This window comes from Molothrus ater, chromosome 21 (genome assembly GCF_012460135.2).
Source record: "Molothrus ater isolate BHLD 08-10-18 breed brown headed cowbird chromosome 21, BPBGC_Mater_1.1, whole genome shotgun sequence".
Taxonomy (NCBI): Eukaryota; Metazoa; Chordata; class Aves; order Passeriformes; family Icteridae; genus Molothrus; species Molothrus ater.
The window spans coordinates 6,486,458-6,503,673 of record NC_050498.2 but is presented as its reverse complement, the minus strand read 5'-3'; the positions used below and the strand labels follow the sequence as shown (position 1 = coordinate 6,503,673).

General features: G+C 46.8%; 1 protein-coding gene across 2 annotated transcripts in view; it reads left to right on the top strand.

Moving 5' to 3' along the window:
- The window catches only part of SLC43A2 (solute carrier family 43 member 2), a 31,525-nt gene extending 14,585 nt beyond the window's left edge, over window positions 1-16,940 (top strand). For both annotated transcript variants that reach the window (XM_036395015.2, XM_054517035.1), the window contains 9 exons: window positions 1,928-2,020; window positions 2,659-2,792; window positions 3,202-3,404; window positions 4,075-4,218; window positions 7,586-7,724; window positions 8,159-8,291; window positions 9,209-9,282; window positions 10,946-11,069; window positions 11,893-16,940. In XM_036395015.2, coding sequence (XP_036250908.1) covers window positions 1,928-2,020; window positions 2,659-2,792; window positions 3,202-3,404; window positions 4,075-4,218; window positions 7,586-7,724; window positions 8,159-8,291; window positions 9,209-9,282; window positions 10,946-11,069; window positions 11,893-12,054 — 1,206 coding nt within the window. In that variant the 3' untranslated portion in view covers window positions 12,055-16,940. The remainder of the gene's footprint in view (window positions 1-1,927; window positions 2,021-2,658; window positions 2,793-3,201; window positions 3,405-4,074; window positions 4,219-7,585; window positions 7,725-8,158; window positions 8,292-9,208; window positions 9,283-10,945; window positions 11,070-11,892) is intronic.
- The last annotated feature ends 276 nt before the right edge of the window (window positions 16,941-17,216 follow it).

The window sequence follows — 17,216 nt, the reverse complement described above, 5'->3', positions numbered from 1 at the left end:
GCCCATCCTGGTGACAGCAACCAGCCCGTTTTACAACCCTCAGCTATTCCACTCGGCAGATGCTGCTTGCTGGGAGTGTGTAAATCGAGGGCAGTGCTTCCAAGAGGAGATTTTTCAGTGCCTGGTAACAGACCTTTGGATCCTTGAGCTGTTTCCTGTCTGCAGCTCCCGGGAGCAGCCTGCTGGCAGCTCTCCCGCATGCGGGGCGATGGGTGTGGGGATGCTCTGCAGAGCAGCACAGCTCTTCTGCCTCCTCCTCCTCCTCCTCCAGGGTTCATGGGCAGCATCAGGCTCAGCACATCACTGCTGCTGCCCAGCCTGGGGTTATGTGAGGACCTGCAGGCTGCAGTGCATAGGAAGCTCTGCAGTGAGGCACAGGGATGATAAACAGCCAGATGGGTCCCGGAGTGCTCCTGCTCAGGAATATTTCTGCCTTGTAAACACACCGTGACACAAGCCAGATTTGCTTGCCTTATATGCTGCTCCTGGGAAAGATGGGTTTGTTTTTCAGCTGTGCAAGGGGAGTGTGATGGCAGCACTTGCTTGCTCAGGTTGATGTTCTCTGGATCTTTTTGTTCAGCAGCCTCTTTGCACAGAAGAAGGGCTGCTCGTGCTTTCAGTCCTAGAAGGCATCTGCAGTGTCCTGCTTTGAGGTCCTCTGAGGCTGTGACGTGGTAGTGATGCTCAAGCGAATTTGGGGAGTAAGTGACCCAAAAAAAAGGAGGTGGGAGGGAAATCTGCCAGGCTGCAGCAGAATCTCTGCCCATTGACCAGCTTCAGGAGGTGCCAGCCCAGCTCTCCATAGCCTTACAACTTCAGTGTTTCTCCCTTTACTTTCCAGTTTCCAGGACAGCATTAGTGAGTGATGTAAACTTGTTCACTTCTGGTTGCTTAGGAAAACAGGGGATTCTTCCTTTCCCAGCAGAGTAGGAAGGTCTCCTGCTGTTTCTGCCTTTGGATCTTGAGTGGAAGCAGGGCTGGTGAGCCATCCTGGGAGTGATTTTGCTGTTCAGGTGGCAGAAGTGGTTGCTGTGAGCTGCTGCTGCCTGTCCTTACTGAGAGCTTTGCTTTCCCAACAGCTCCTTGCAGAACCAGCCTGGTCTGCTCTCAGCAGTGCCAGCACACCTGATGGGAGCCCAGGCAGTGAAGGGGGTGGATGGCAGGAGTAGCAATGTTGTGTTGCCTGCTGCAGAGCTCAGTAGCTGTGCTGAGTGATAAATCCTTGGGTATCTGGTGTTTGTGACTCCTTCCCTGCACCTCACTCTGGGATAGTGTGCTGAGGCATCTGAGCCATCCCAGTGATGCAGAAATGATCAGCAGAGAGAGTCTGCTGCCACAGAAGGAGCCTTGGAGATGGCTAGAAATGGAAATGCAAACAGCAGCACTGTTTGTGCTTGTCTCTGTTCCTTCTTGTTATAACAGGAACTTTCTGGTCTGCTGCAAAGGATTTGGGTGCTGACCCAAGGTGCATAAACAAAGCTGGCTGGCAGTTCAAGGTGTTGCAGGGTGTGTTAAAGATTGCAGCCTGTGTCTAACAATCCTTGGCTAAAAAGAAGGTGATAAACAGAATTTGGGCACATGTTTGTGGGAGAGGAAAAGTGGTGGCTAAAGGTTTGGGGGTAAGGAACTTTTAAAGAAAGCACAAGAGCTGGAGCAAATGCTCCTGTGCTAAAAGTGAATGATGCAAAATATGCTGTCAGTCTGGAAAGAAGCGGCATCAGTAAGCACATAAATCTTGGGCTGTAGACATTCCCTGTCTCTGGAGACACCAGTGAAACCTGCAGAGTAATATCTTGAAGAGCTAAGTCATGCCTAAGTAAAACTGGCTGCTTCACATTCTGGTATCCAGGAGAATTAATCCTAAATGCCAATATCTCCATGAGGGAGCCTCATTCCTGCTCCAGCTGATGTTCCTCTCTCTCCCCAGCTGCCCAACATGTTTGGGGACCTTCGTTCCACGTTCATTGCTCTGATGATTGGCTCCTATGCTTCCTCTGCTGTGACTTTCCCAGGAATCAAGGTGAGGCTGTGGGATCAAGGCTTGTGACTGGGGGTGTTGTGCTGGTGTCTTGCCCTGTTTAGCAATAAAGTGGAAAGAAAGAGGGGCTATTTGCTAAAGCTCTTTTTTAGGGATGTGCATTTGCAAGATTCAGTTCCTGTCTGTATTAGAGACTTCCCAAGTGACTGCCTCAAGAGTGAAGCAGATAAAAAACTTCAGAAGTGCTAAGTAGAAGTGAAAAACTAAAGGTTATTTTAGAAAAGATTGCTTTGTTAATCTCTAAGTTGTGTGTCTATATATATTTGTAATACACAAATGTGTATTTTATCTGTGTGATGGTCACCAATGGTTGGCTTTGAACACAATTCATGGCTGGCAGATGGCACTGAAGGGACACGAGATGGTCACCTGGGCTGCCTGGATAGATCACCTGGTTCTGAACCAGGGGTGTTTCACTGCAGTCTCAGGTGTGCAGGGAAATTCCTGCTGGTTTTCCAAGAAAGTCCTTGTCACAAAACTGGTTTTTGTTACCACTTGAGTTTAACCCATTTTAAGTGTATCATGATGTTCTTTCCCTGTTCCTCTCAGACCTCATTCCAAGAATATTGAAGCATCTTTGTGCTCCTGTAGCCAAACCCATATTCCCTTGTGATTCCCAGGTTATCTATGACTTTGGGGTCTCCTTCATCCTTATCCTGCTTGTCTGGGCAAGCTGTGCAGGACTCGTTTTCCTCAACTGCTTCTTCAACTGGCCCCTGGAGCCTTTCCCAGGACCAGAAGACATGGACTACTCGTAAGTCTCCAGGGCTAATCCCATTCCCAATCCTCTAGGAAAAGCTGGCACAAAGAATATAGAGGAGTAGACAGGGAAGCCCTTGCATGTTGTTTATTGCTGCCACCTCTTAGGCTGAGGATTTCTGCCTGCCACTAGCATGTGATTACCTGTGCAGAGCAGAACTTTCCAAACTGTGGGAATTACGAAGGGAAAATGATCTGTTCCTGGTCATAAGTATTTTTATATTGATTTATGCCAAGTTGGCCCAGGGAAAGTATCTCAGTGTGCTCTGGATCAAAACCATTTGTGGGTCTGTAATGGAAACCAGTGCCTTAAATCCACAAATAGCCTTTCTGACTCCTGCAACGTTGCTGCCTCTGACTCCTCACCCTGTGTTGCAGCTCTCACGCTCTTTGCAACCCAACAGGGTGAAAATAAAGTTCAGCTGGCTGGGATTTGACCACAAAATCACTGGGAAGCAGTTCTACAAGCAAGTGACGACCGTGGGGCGCCGCCTCAGCGTGGGGAGCTCCATGAAGGGCCCCAAGGAGCCAGCAGCTCTGCAGGAGAACAACAAGCTCTGTCTGTCTACAGTGGACCTGGAAGTGAAGTGCCAGCCTGACAGTGCAGGTGTGGTTCTGGGGTGCCCCAGGGTGCTGGCACGGGCCTGTTGGCCTCCCTGCTCTGCTCCAGACTTGTTTGGAAGGGAGCAAAACGTGATCCAGGTGTTGCCAGGGCCTCGTGCCAGCCACCAGGACTGGAGCAGGAGTTATGTAAGGAATCCTGTCCTTGTGTCCTTCCCTGAACACAGATGGTGCAGCCAGTGGTGGGGACAGCACATGGGAGCTGCTGTGGCTGCAGGGGGACAGGGCAGCTGGTCACTGCTGGCTCTTGGGTGGATTGTTGCCACCATGACCAAGCCTTCTTTACTCTGGGGCATCATAGAATGGTTTGACCTGGAAGGGACCTTAAAGATCATTAATTCCACCCCTTCCACCAGAACACATTGCTCAAAACCCCATCCAACCTGGCCTTGATGGTGAAAGCAAATGGTTTGAGGCTTCTTTTTGTCTTAATCCACCAGATCAGGGCAGCCTCCTTTCCTGCTGCCTTGCCCCAGTCACTGGTAGCCAAAGTCCAGCAGCTGATGATGGTGGGAGCTTGTGAGGGACCAGGTGAACTCCTTGGGGCTGCCACTGGCACTCCTGGCCAGGAGAGGCCCTGCTAGGCCAGAGGCAAAACTGTCAATGTTTGCCAGGCTGTGCTGCCCTCTTCAGAGGCTCTGTTATTCCTCCTGCAGCTACTCCCTCCTTCATGAAGAGTGTCTTCAGTCCCATCCTGCTGCTCAGCCTCATCACCATGTGTGTCACTCAGCTGAGGCTCATCTTCTACATGGGAGCCATGAACACCATCCTGGAGTTTCTGTCTGGAGATGAAAGTCAAGGTAGGGGAACCTCTGAAGACTTTTACTGCATCCTTGGGGCTGGGAGCTGACCCAGCCTTGGTGAGTGAAGGCAGAGCAGCTGATTACTCAGCAGATACTCCATGCAGGGCAATCCATGGTGTCCAAGTGCACTGACAGCTGCTGGGAGGGTCCAGGGAAGGGCTGGAACCAGCCCAGCACAGGGGCAGTGAGGTAGGTGCTTGAATGTCAGGCTAATTTTAACCCTGTGTCTGTCAGATACTGCCCCACGTTATTTCCCCACATAGGCTCTTGCAAGTAACCCCTGGGGGTGGACTGCTAATTTTTATTTTAACTGGAAAACCTATTTCATCAGGTATTTGCTTAAGTTATCCCAAGCAAGCAGAGAATGCAGAGCAGCTGACTCTCATGAGTAATGCTTGGACTCAGAGCCTCAGCCCAGCACCCAGGGGGGGAGAAGTGAAGTCAGAGCTGGTTTTTTGTGCAGCTTGGTGGGTGCTGGGGAGGCTCAGGGCTGCTCCCCGTGCTGGACTCCCTGCATTTATAGTTCTGATGAAGTTCATGGAGCAAACAGGAAAGAGTACATTAGTTTACTGTCAGAAATACCCTGGATTGCAAAACAGGACTTAGCCTTTTTTTTTTAATTTTGTTTTTGTCCTTTGTAGTAAGATCCAGTTTGAACTTGTTAAATCTGGATTGCATGAAGCTGATAAATCAAGAGGCACTCCTCTGAAAACAGGAGTGAGCTCTGGGGGAGGGAAGGAAACTCAGGAAACTCCAAGTGCCCTGGCATTCCCTGAATTGCTTTGTTTCTTGAGCCTCTGACAGCCTGCAGCATTCAGCTCTTTATCTCCTGGCTCAGTGGCCAGCTTAGACATTAAACAGCAAAACAGGACAAACTTCACACTGCCTACCTTTCCCAGCACTGCTTCCTTTTCTGCTTACCTTGTAACTCTAACACTGCTTTAAAAAAAATTATTATTTATTTTTACCCTGGCTTGCTGTACTAATTTAATTTTAATTTCTTTCCTTCTCCTCCCCTCCTTGGAATTTCAGAATTAACATTAACTATATAAGCTGCCAATTCTGCTTAGATCAAACTCCCTCCTAAAACAGGGATTGTGCCCCTTGAGTATGCTGCAATTTTTCTGTGCCACCTTTAAGATTTCTTCCTATTTTTTCCCTTCCTCCCCCTGAATGTAGCCTGGGCTCATTGCAGTGCAGTCTCTGTCTTGGTGTTTCCATGGCATCAGCAAAACAGTGGCATTGTCTGGTCCCAGCAGTGTCAGGCTCTGCTGCAAGAGCAGCTCCAAGGCACGTGCAGCTCTCCAGAAATGCAATCAGGAGGGGATGGGATGCTGCTCCCTCACATTCCTCCTGGTTCCTGCATTTATTCTCTTGGGTGGGGTTTGCTCAGAGAGCTCCCTCCACCTGCAGCTGCCCTTGGGAGCACTGAGGGAGGGGAGAGGAGAGCTGAGTCAAACCCTGCAAGGGTTGTGGTCAAAAGTTAAATATTCCTGGGATTACAACAGGAGAGAAGGATGTGGGGAAAATCATGCAGAGAAGTAGTGAAGTCTTTAATTGCAGTGAGGCACAATGTCCTTGAAAGTTCTTTCTGTGCAGGTTTTGGTGAATTAGACCTGTCAGGAAACCAAAAGGTGGAGAGAGCAGTCAGTCTGTGGCTGCTTATCTGCTGAAACCCCCCAAAAGATGAGGAAGAAGCTTAAGGGTTCATTCTGTAAATGACTGTGCAATTGTGTTGTAGGAAGGCAGGGGAGAGGAGACCTGTTAAGCCTAGAACCTGAAATTTGTCTGCATCTTTAATAAATTGTCACCTTGCTCTCAAATGTGGTGATACTGAGAGACCTTGGGCTGGAAAACTCAACAGTGTGAGGTGCTTGTTCAGGGTAGTTCTGAGTGAAAAGCATTTAAAACAGGAAATGTAAAGGCTTGTGCCCATGTGTGCTTCCTTTGCTGGGTATTCTTGCTTTTTCTCCTTGGGAAAGAATGTTTTTTAAGATGACAGATAAGCTGAGGGGCCTTGTTTTGTAGCAGCTACTGTGTTTCCTCCCCTTCCCTTGCTGACCCCATAAATTTCACTCCCTAATTCAAGCTGCCCTCTGCCCTTGCTGTTTAGAGCCTAAGATTAAGTGTTCAGGGTAGCATAAAGAGGCAAAACATGACAGCATGGCTTGCTTCTTACCCTCTATTAAAAAATAACCAGCCAGCAGTAAATCAGCTCCTGCAATGCTCACAGAGAGTGATGCCACCTGTTTCTCTTGGCTGCAGCAGTTGCTATCATGAGAGGGGATGTGGGGTCACTTCAGGGCTTGTCTTTGTGGGAGGAACGGGGCCATGAATGTGAGTTTGGAGCTTGGAAGTTCCTCTCAGCTCCTTTGCCAGCAGCTGGAGCCAGGAAAAGATCACCAGGTGCCATCCTTGGGCACAGCAGAGCAGCCCTGCTGGGGTTTGCTGCAACTGTTGAGGAGAGAGAGGCTTGTTGGAAACTTTCTCTGCATTACCAAGTGGATTTTGGTGGAAATCCTGGCTGTACAGCTTTGGCTGGACTTAAAAACGGGAGGGACAAATGAAAATTTCAGCTGCTTTGCTTACAGGGCTGTAACTTGTGCTCTGGGTGCTGAGATGGGCAGTTTCAGAGCTACATCCTTATTTTGGAGCTGTGGCACACCGTGACTCACCAGCCCTTCTGTGTAGTGCCTCAGCCACCACGTGGGCTGCGAGAGGAAGTGGAAAAAAGCCTTGCAGGGTGGGGGAACTGCTCAGTAACGGGAGGGGACGATTTCTTCTGAGTCTGCTGGCATCAGCTTTCCCTTAGCAAGCCACAGAGATACTTCTCTCATCGTTAGCACGAAATTTTCATCACTTTAAACTTTTTAACAATTGCTCACAAATGCTGTTATTTTTAGATGTTAAATCTCCCGTCCCCTTTCTTCCAAATTTGTCCATTCAGCACAAACTGGGTTAGTCCTCACCTTCCCAGCCTGATTGTCCTCACTGGAGCATCCCAGCTGGAGAAGCTGTAGCTGCAGCTCCCAGCAAGGCAGGAGAGGAGATGACTAAAGCAGGCCTGGCTGTGCAGCACACAAAGCTTATAAAAACTTTTCCTGCTGGTCCTGCCCAGAATAAACCTCACTGGCACTGAGTGGGTGCTGTGTCCCCATTTTTGGAGCCCTACCTGCTGCTGCCCAGAGAATTCCAGTGCAGGATCAGAATGGCTGAAAGAAGTGTGCCCAGCATGTCTATTCTGATGTCTGGGAGGTTGATGAATGACTGATAAGAGAAGTGATAATGGGAAGGGTTTTTTTTCATATTTTTTCCTCTCGCTTGGACTGAAAAGTATTTGTAATATTTTGTTTTTTCCCTGCAGTGGCTTTCTACACTTCCATTTTTGGGGTCCTGCAGCTGCTGTGCCTGCTGACAGCGCCTGTGATCGGATACATCATGGACTGGAGAATGAAAGAGTGTGATGATGGCTCAGAAGAGAATGAGGAGAGCAACGCTGAGCAGTGCGTAGTGTGCCCCACACGGGACATGCAGCCACCGGGCAGGCCCCCTCTGCTCTGCCTTGTGTGTTGTGGGATCAAAGACTGAAAAGAATAATGGCTCTGCAGTATAGAAAAGAAAGCCTGAAGGAAGACTTGATAATTGCAGAGGAAAGGAGCAGACTATCTTCCATGTCCACTAAGATCAGTCGAGAAGAGCAAATTTAAGTTGTAGCAGGAGAGGCTCAGACTTCCCTCCTAGCCTAAGAGTAAGAGTAACAGCACTGAAATAATTACCCAGATGTTCCTCAGCATCCACTGGTGGAGATCCCAGCACCTCCATAGGCAGTTCTGTAACCAGACTGGTGTAGATAGTTGATGTGATGTGTAGAGAATCTTGCTGTGAGTCCCAGCAGCTGCTGGGAGTGTTTGTAACCCAGGTTTTGCTGTCCTTCCAGAGGTGACAAGAAAAAGAAAAAGCGTGACCGTCAGATCCAGAAAATCACCAACGCCACCAATGCCTTTGTATTCACCAACTTCCTGCTGGTTGGATTTGGAATCACCTGTCTTATTCCTAATCTACCCTTGCAGGTGAGTAGGTGAAATGGGTGGGGTGCTGGCAGAATGACAGCACAGTGCCAGGAGAACCAGCTGGTGGTGGCAGGAGGGCTGGGAAACTTCCATCCTGCTTTGCAAGCCCCACTTTCAGAGCAGAAACAAATAACACTGTGCTGTTTAGATCTCTTGGGAAAACCTGAACAAGCAGCTGTAGTTAAGATGCCACTTGATTCAGAATTTATTTGCACTTTAAAGTTAGTTTTTTTTTTTTTTTTTAACTTTTCTTGAAGTTTCTGCAGCTGGCCTGTGTGGCAACAAATTCTTGCCCACCAAGATCCTCTCAGCAGTGCCTGTACATTTAAACTGGGCTTGATTTAAGCTGCTGAAGGTTGTAAAAACTTGCAGCAAGAAGCATAACAGAGTGATGTGTACAGCAGCTTATTCCTGCGTCAAATGCTGTGCCCAGTGGTACCTGTGGGATTATAAACCTGTTAAAATATTTATTCTGTGGCACCACCTATTTTTGGCAGAGGAGTTTAGTGATTTTATGCTACACTTAAACACACCTTCATGATGTAGGCAAACATCAGTTTGCCTATGAGCAAGTAAGAGCAGTTTGCTCATACTTACGTGTTGTCTGCAATAACCTGTGGAAAATTAACTAAATTGGTGGCTATGGAAAAAGCATTGTGATCCTGGCCAGGGGTTGCTGGGGACACGTCCTTGCAGCAGTGCCACCTACAAATGAGAGAGGTCTTGTGTGTGTGCAGAGTAGGGAAAAGCAGTGCCTGGAGACAGGTACAAATTTGTTCCCTCATGCTGATATTTCAGGTTTTGGGTCTGGGTTTCCCAATCCTACCTGAAAAGAAAAGCTTTTAGGAATGGTGTTGGGTTCTGGCACACCTGAGTGGGTGTTTGGGATGTGACATTTTTCTGCTTCTTTTTTTCAGATTCTGTCCTTCATTTTGCACACAATTGTGAGAGGATTCATCCACTCAGCTGTGGGAGGCCTCTATGCAGCTGTGTAAGTCTCTGGTTCCCTATAAGATGTGGCTGGCCAGATAAACTGGTTTGGGGTGATGGTCTGTCCAGGGGAGATGGAGATCAGGAATGAGGTCTTCATGGTCAGAGGGGAAAAATGATGCAATTTGTTTCCTCAGTCACTTCTAGGCATGACAACAGCTGGACTGAAATCCCAGGGCTTTCCTTGTTTAGCAACAGAGACAGGAACAGTTATGTGTGAGACTAAACTATTGACACACAGGTTATATAGTAAAAACTCAAGGCTTTTTTTGTCTTGCAATGAGCAGATGTGTGCATGTGCCCAGGTAAAACATTAACAGGACTGAAAACATCACTGCTGCTCTCCTCTGAAGTTGACATTGGTAAAACATTGCTCAAGATACCATTAGTGATGCCTCCTCCCTTTCCCAGGACAGATCACCCATCCTGTTTCCAACTTAGCAAGTTATCAATAGCTGAATCTAAATACTCTCTTCCTCATTAAGCAATGTTTTTGGCCTTGAAAACAGATCTGTCCCTCAGTGCTGGCAGGTAGGACAGAGGAACAAAGAGGAGCTGTTCCTTTCTGGGAATCTTTGAGAGATTTGTTGGGGTAGGAAGGGACCTCTCAAGACCAAGGTCAGGTAGTGCAGGTGGTCCAAGAGTACAACTGATTTTGTTTGAATATCTCCATGGATGGAGACTGCACAGACTATTTCTGTCAAAGGTTTAGATCCCAGTGTCTGGGGAATCCAGACTAGACAACACATCTAAGACTTTACTTCAGAAATGTATAAACTTTTGGTTCCCTGGCAGCCAGAAGCAAAATATTTTTGTCTTGAGCAAGGTAAATAAATGTATGTTGCAGTAAGTATCACCTTACTGGTAAGCTAATCCTATTTGACCATTGCAACTCTGGAACTTCCTGGAGTTGAGGTATTTTTGCTTTGAATGTGACTTTTTTATTATTTGAAAGTTTTGATTTGCTTCTTCTTTCCAAGTTTAGTTTAACCTGACTCTTTTTAAATACTGCCCAGTCATGGAAAGAGAAAGATGTTAGAAGATTCCTGAAATTTATTTTTCCATTATTATTATCTGATACCAGCACTTGCCAGTCAACAGTGTTGTTTAGTTCGACATAGGATCAGACTTGTCCTCTAAAAAGGAAAACACTAACCTGTTGTGCAGGTTTCACTCACCTCCAAAGGGAGCAAATTGTTATGACCAGATGAAAATGATTGCTCAGGCACTGGTGTTGTCATCTGGATGAAGAAGCCCTGCTTTTAACTTGTAAATATCCACACTCTGCTCCCTGTGCAATAGAAACAGGAGCTGTATAAGCACTTCCACTTGCCCACAGCAGAGCTGCAAAACAAAACAAGTGCTGGATCTGATATTGCTAAAGTCTGAGAGCTCGGGATGAGGATAATCTGAAGAAGAAGGCTCCAGCCTTGGCAGCAGTTCCATTCTGCTCTCAGGAGCAGTGTGACACCACAGGGTGTTTGTAAATAACCTGTAAAAAGGGGCAGTTACCCAGTGCAGGAGGGAGTTCTGCACATTATGCCTGTCTTGCGCCTGTGCTCTCATGTTGGTCTTTGTTGTTACTGGACTGGGAATGTAATCTGACCTGGGTGATATGAAGTCAAGGTGACACATAATAATGCTGTTGCTTTCTTTGTTGACAGATACCCCTCGACTCAGTTTGGCAGCTTGACAGGGCTGCAGTCGTTGATCAGTGCCCTCTTTGCCCTCCTGCAGCAGCCTCTCTTCATGGCACTGACAGGACCTTTGAAAGGAGACCCCCTCTGGGCAAGTTCTTGAGTTTTGATGTGAAAGCTTGGGGGTTAAAATGGTTTTTGGCTCATTGAAGGACTCCTGTGCATGGACCAAGGTTAAAACCAGCTGTAATTTTTTGTGTATCTCAGTCTGCTGTTACCTTGGTGCTGTCCAGGAGACCTTTCCCTGTGTGAGTAATGAGTCCCTGGGCAGGAAAGCCAGTAACCCTTATGGTGAATGGAAAGGGAGGAAGGGAATGCTTTCCACTAACACTTTATGTGGTGAGTCAGTGTCTGTCAGGTTAAAATGGGTGAGTGTGAGCAGACCTCAAAACTGAGGAAAAACAATGTGATGCTTGAGAGCTACAAGCTCCAGCAAAAATTTTGGATTGCTGATGCTAATGTCCAAAAAGCCAAATGGCTGTTGAGGGCAGGGCTAATGTGGTGCCTTGCTGAGAGTCTGGGCAGCTCAATAAAATCATGGGTGACATGGGTGACATGGGTGATCCTGGAGAGAATTCTGGTTTTTAGGCTACGTGTGCCCATGCCTGTTGCTCTTCAATCAGCAAACTTGGTGTGTAACACCTGCAGCTCCAACAGCCTTTGCCTGTTCTGTGGAACAAGACTCCCACAGCCATAATCCAGAGTGACAAACTCTTGCAGCATTTAGCTTGTACACACAAGGTTCTCTGAGTGTAAAATGAAAACAGTGGAGGATGTTGCCAGCACAGGGAGCCGGGCGTCTCCTGCTTTGCCCACAGCTGGTGATGTGGGCTGGGCTCTGACACTGCTGCACGCGTGACTGGGTTGTTGTCTTCTCCTAACCAGCCTAATTTTGGTTTGCTTTCCTCCTGCAGGTGAATGTTGGCTTGCTTGGCCTGAGCCTCCTGGGTTTCTGCCTCCCAATCTACCTGGTCTGCTACAGGCGCAGGCTAGAGAGAGAAAAAAAGCAGAAGATGGAAGATGCCAAACTTTTCTTCAAAATCAATGGCACTCCCACTGAGGAAGCCTTTGTTTAAACTGGTGCTTCATGTACAACCTCCCCTGTACAAGTTCCTACCACATCTGTGGGTTCTACCTGTGGTGTAAGCCAGGACATTTCTCCCCTGGCTCTGCCAGTCTTTGCTCATCACTGGAGTGAGGGCTGGACATCATGACTGAGATTTCCTCAGATAATGGCAGGAGGAGACTTCCCGCTCCTTATTCCAAAACATGGGACACTTTTCCTTTTTATAAAGGCCACACAGCTATTGTGTCTTAAATTATCCCCTGATCACACTCTCCAGCAGCAGAGAGTTTGCATGGGAAACTGGGGAGAGAAGGAAGAGAGGGATGGGGGAAGAGGGAAGACAGACCATAAACTGAGTTTGCAAATGTAACACACTGCAGTCTGTTTTCTCCCCTTCTTCCCCCAAACTTGGCTGACACAGTCTCGGATGCAAGCTGCACTGTCCTCCCTCCCCAAGGCTTCATAATGGTCTTTCTGCTTGATGTGTAGCTGGAACCAGTGGTTTTACTGTCTCTCCAGACATATCCCTGTTTGAGGCAGGGAAGGGGTTTTTATTCCTATGTGTATGAGCACAGCTTCAGTGTTTCGCTAAATGTTGGTTGCTAGCACTGACAGCTCCCAAACCTTTTATCACTTCAAATGACACAGACTGTGAGCAATGGATCTGCCTTCCACACTGAAATGAAGAGCCTATAGTGGACTGCTGGTCCTAGACCAAGCCTTGGGAGGCCTGGAATTCCTCTTCTTCCCGGTTGGCAAACTCACCTGTACTTGTTTTAAACTGTCTGCAGTCCTGGAGCCTCTGAGATAAGAATTGGATCTCGTTTACCGATGAAGTGCTTTGAGACTTTGTTGCCTTTTGCCTCTCCTTCCCCCCTGAGATGCCCCTGGGAGGGGAGCAGCAATGTGTGTTCAGTAAAAAGTGGAGAGGCTTCTTGAAGCTGAGTTCTGGGGCTTCAGATACCTTGGTGTTCCCATGAGCTGACCTGCTGGTGAAAAGAACCAGGAGTGCTGAACACTCCTTTGTGTCTGGTAACTGGATCCTGTGGACATGTGGCAGGGTGATGTGGTGATGTCATTTTTCCTTTAGCCATAGCTGATTTACCTTGCTGTGATAATGGTCACCCAGCTGCTGAACACCAGGTTACTGTGACTGACCAAAATGCTGCCACTTTGGCTGTTCTAGGAGCCTTCTGCAATGTTGATGCTCTGTCTGGACAGAGCACCTGGTGATTGATTGTAAGGTGAAGCTGCTGTCAGAGCAATATGTGTGGATAAAGGTGCCCCAGGGAGGGAATACAAAGGGAATTTTTAACCTGCTTATTTTTATAGAGGTTTTCCTTGTCTAAAGCAGACTTTTCTGCCCTTAACCTTCTTGTTGAGGTCGGCAGCTCAGGCTTTGTAGCCCTGTGTTAAGCACTGCACCGAGTGGAGCTGCTGGGAGCAGGGCTGTGCAGGGCTGAGGAGGAGCACTGACTGCACTGGGCTGAGCTGGTGGCTGCGGGAAGGTTGGGGCAGAAATAAAACAATTCTGGAGAAATAGTGGTGGTGTTTTACTGCAAAGCCTGCCAGGGGCTCAGACATTCAACTGTGTCTGGTTGGAAAAGTCCAAGAAACAACACCGTGCTGCGACCTTCCTGTGACAGATGACCTGGAAGCAGAGCTGGCTGCGAGCTCCTTCGCTGGGGTTTGGGGGAGGCAGAACCTCAGGCCGGGCAGGGTTTCAGCTCTGCTGCAGCCCCGCGGGTCCCTCCCTGGCTGGTGGCAGGGCCAGCGCTCCGTGGGCCGGCAGCGCCATCTCCAGTCGCTGCTGCTCCGCACTCCGTGGTACCTTTTAGTCTTCACTCCTTTCAGGATTCACCACTTGAGGATTTTACACATCTGTGATTTTTTTTTTTTTTTTAAATGTGTTGCCTTTATTAAATGTGTTTGTTTCAAGGCAGATTTACTGCCTGCTGTCAACACTGTATTCTTCTGGAACTTTTTGTGTTTTGGTGATGATTTAATGAGCTTTCCATCTTTTTTTGAGCAATAATTAAGAAGGCAGAGTTTTGATTCATTTTGCTGGTCACCTGTCTTGTCTCAAGTACATGTTCAGAGATACACCAGCAGTGGTACAACCAGAGGGCTTTCTGCAGATTTCTGCATTTTATATTACAATACTTCTAAATATTTTGAGAAGAGTCCTGCTCCTGCTCAGAGATACTCATGACATGACAATGACAGATTAAGTATCAGGTGTGTGAGCCTCCATCCATAGTCTCAGTGTCCTAAAGCAGAGTTGGTGTTTTGTGTGCTAGCCAGCATTACTTCCACCTCAGTTTCAGAATTGAATGTGATTTCTTCCACTCTTATGTCACTTAAATGCCTGTTACAAATGTCTCAGCAAAATAGTGGAACAGAGAGTGGCAAATTTTAATGAAGTCTTAGTGGAGATGCTGCTGCCTTTTAATTGAGCTGCACATTCTTCAAAGAACACAATTTTATTTCTGCCATCTACCTCCCTACTGCAATTCCCAGATCCTGCCCTTTATTAGGGATATCTTCAAATCCAGTTTCATCTGATGAACTGGTGAATGTGTGTGCTTAATGTCAGAAGCTGCTGGTCAGCTGTGAGGAGAGCTCACGTCCTGGTGGGCACAGAGGGAGCTTTTAGCTGTTCAGGGTTGAACAGACAAATGGGATCATGTTCTGGGGCCATGCAAAGTCAAACTGGAATTCTTTGCTGCAGAATGTAGTGGGGAACAGAAGTATCAATGTTTTTAAAGAAGAGGCTGGTTAAACAATGGTCTGATGCATCCACTAACTCAGGGAGATTTTAAGTTGCTGTAAATATGAAAGTTATGCCAAGGAAAGATACTTGTCTGCATGTTCTGTCCTGTAAGAATTGGCCAAAGCTGGAGAAAACACGCTGGGCTGAAGTGAAACACTGCTCTGATTGAATAGAGTGAAATTTATTTTGACAGTTGTGAACCAAACTAACTTCAGTCTCATATTTATCTATCAAAAACCTGTACCTGCATGCAGGATGTGCAAACACTCTACTGATTGAGGCATTAACTGCTTCAGAGCTGCACCTCCTGCAGCAGTGGGGTCACTATTGCAGGAGGGCAATATTCTGCCTTCAGATTGTTCCAAACATTGTCTTGCACAGCAGAAACACAGCTGAGGTGGTCGTGTCACTGTAGTTGATCAGGGGCAGTTTGCCTCATCCTTTGATGCTTAGGGAAATGGAGTTGTATATAATAACATTATATACATTTGGAGTGGAAAACAGCATTGCTGCTTCCCAGCTGAGTGTTTCAGGAGCAAGACAATACCTGGTGCACGAGATACCTTGTGGGAAAAATAAATGGGCTACCAAAGAGTATAGAGTCCCAGCAGTTAGCATCAATAATGCATTTATCTGTAGAACTCAAATATAGGTCAATGTGTTGAACTGCTCTCATAATTCCTAAATGATGAGTTTGTAGGACTTAGGAAGGTTTTTGTGTCCTTTGTACCTCCTTACCCTGATCCATATGGGAAGTGCAAGGAGGGTGGCCATGGGAGAGAGCTCCATGGAAGCAACCCCAGCTGAATGTAAAGAGCAGAAACCTGATCTGTGAGTACCTCAAAGGTGTTGCTGTGTAAAGCGATTGCACCTTCTGCAGACACTGCTCCCAGGCTCTACAGCCTCTCACATGCATTTAATCTGCATTTGTATTAAAATAAAATTGAATTCACAGAGTGGGGAAGGGAGGGTGACAGCTTTTTGCTTTCACTAATCTGTCAGAACCTAAGCCCTGTTGACACAGCCTTTATAGCACTAATGCAGTGACACAATGTCAGAAGTAGCAGAGAAAATCTGTGCTGTTCTGCTTAATAGGACACTTACACTATGACAGTCACTGAGTAAAGCTATATCTGGATCCTTGAGATGAAACTGGACACAGATGTCTGGGAAAAAAAGGGGGCAAATCTTGCTGAGACACCAATTTAAGTGCAGTGCTGCTACAGCAACTGAAATGTTCAACTCCCACAGCAAAGCCTGGCCTCTTCATGCTCTGTCTGCAAAGGAAAATTGCAGGATAATGAGATTTTAACTAAGTCCGTAAATCACTAAAATGTTTTCAAGTAGGAGATTTCCCTCTTGACAGGCTGATGAATTTGGAAAATATGCTACAAAATTCAAAGCAGATACTGTAGGGTAAAAGGAATGAAATCTCTAAACTACACATATTTGCTACTCTTTTTTTCCCCCCTTTGATTTTTTTTTTCTGGATCTGCAGAGCTTGAAATTCCCTACACCCCATTTTAAAAGTGCAAAGTGCTCATAATGGAAAATAGTATTACAGTACAACAGATTCCTGTTGGGAATGGACTGGTTTGGGGTTTTTTATTAAAAAAAAAAAAAGGCCACTTCTGATTCACAATGTTATCTTCTCTGGAATAGCTGAAACAATGATGTGTTATGTAGCTGCAATCTTACATGTTAATTATAAAGCCCACAGGTCCTGGTTTTCTTCCATGTGCTGCCAGCCTGTCTCTGTGCAATCTGTTTTTACCAGGTGTCCTGTGCTCCACATTGTCCTCCCACTGCTGTTTGTCGCTTCCTTGTGCCTGACCCTCTGTCACCTGCTTTTTATTCTGGAGACAATCCCCTCTTTCAGAAAACCCACTCTTTAACCTGCCAGCATTACCTCTCCCACCTTTTCCTGTCCACAGAATTTTTTTGTAGCGTTTGCCGAAGTGGAATTGTAAACTCCTCGGGGCAGGCCTGTGTCATCTTCTCTGTGTTTGTAAGGTGATGTGCACTCTTGCAGTACTATCTCAAAATAAAGTGATAATAAGTTAATCATTAGTTTTCCTTCTGAGGGTGAACATAATAAAAGCATTGGTTGCTTCCTAACGAGATTATGGAACCATGAATGCTTTAAAGGGTGGCATCTGCCAAAGGGCAGGACCCAGGTTGAATATTTCCTTGACTCTTCTCTAGGTTAGGAGCTAAGAGCCACTGCCAATTAATTTTTTCTTCTCCAAATGAGTATAATCTTGGAGGAAAAAAAAAAACCAAACCCTGTAGGTGGCGGGTTGAGAATGAGATTGAGCTCAGCTATAGTGACAAATGAACAGTGTGGCCTTAGAAGGGATCACAGGTGTCAACAGCAAAGCTGCACGTCTCGGTTATCC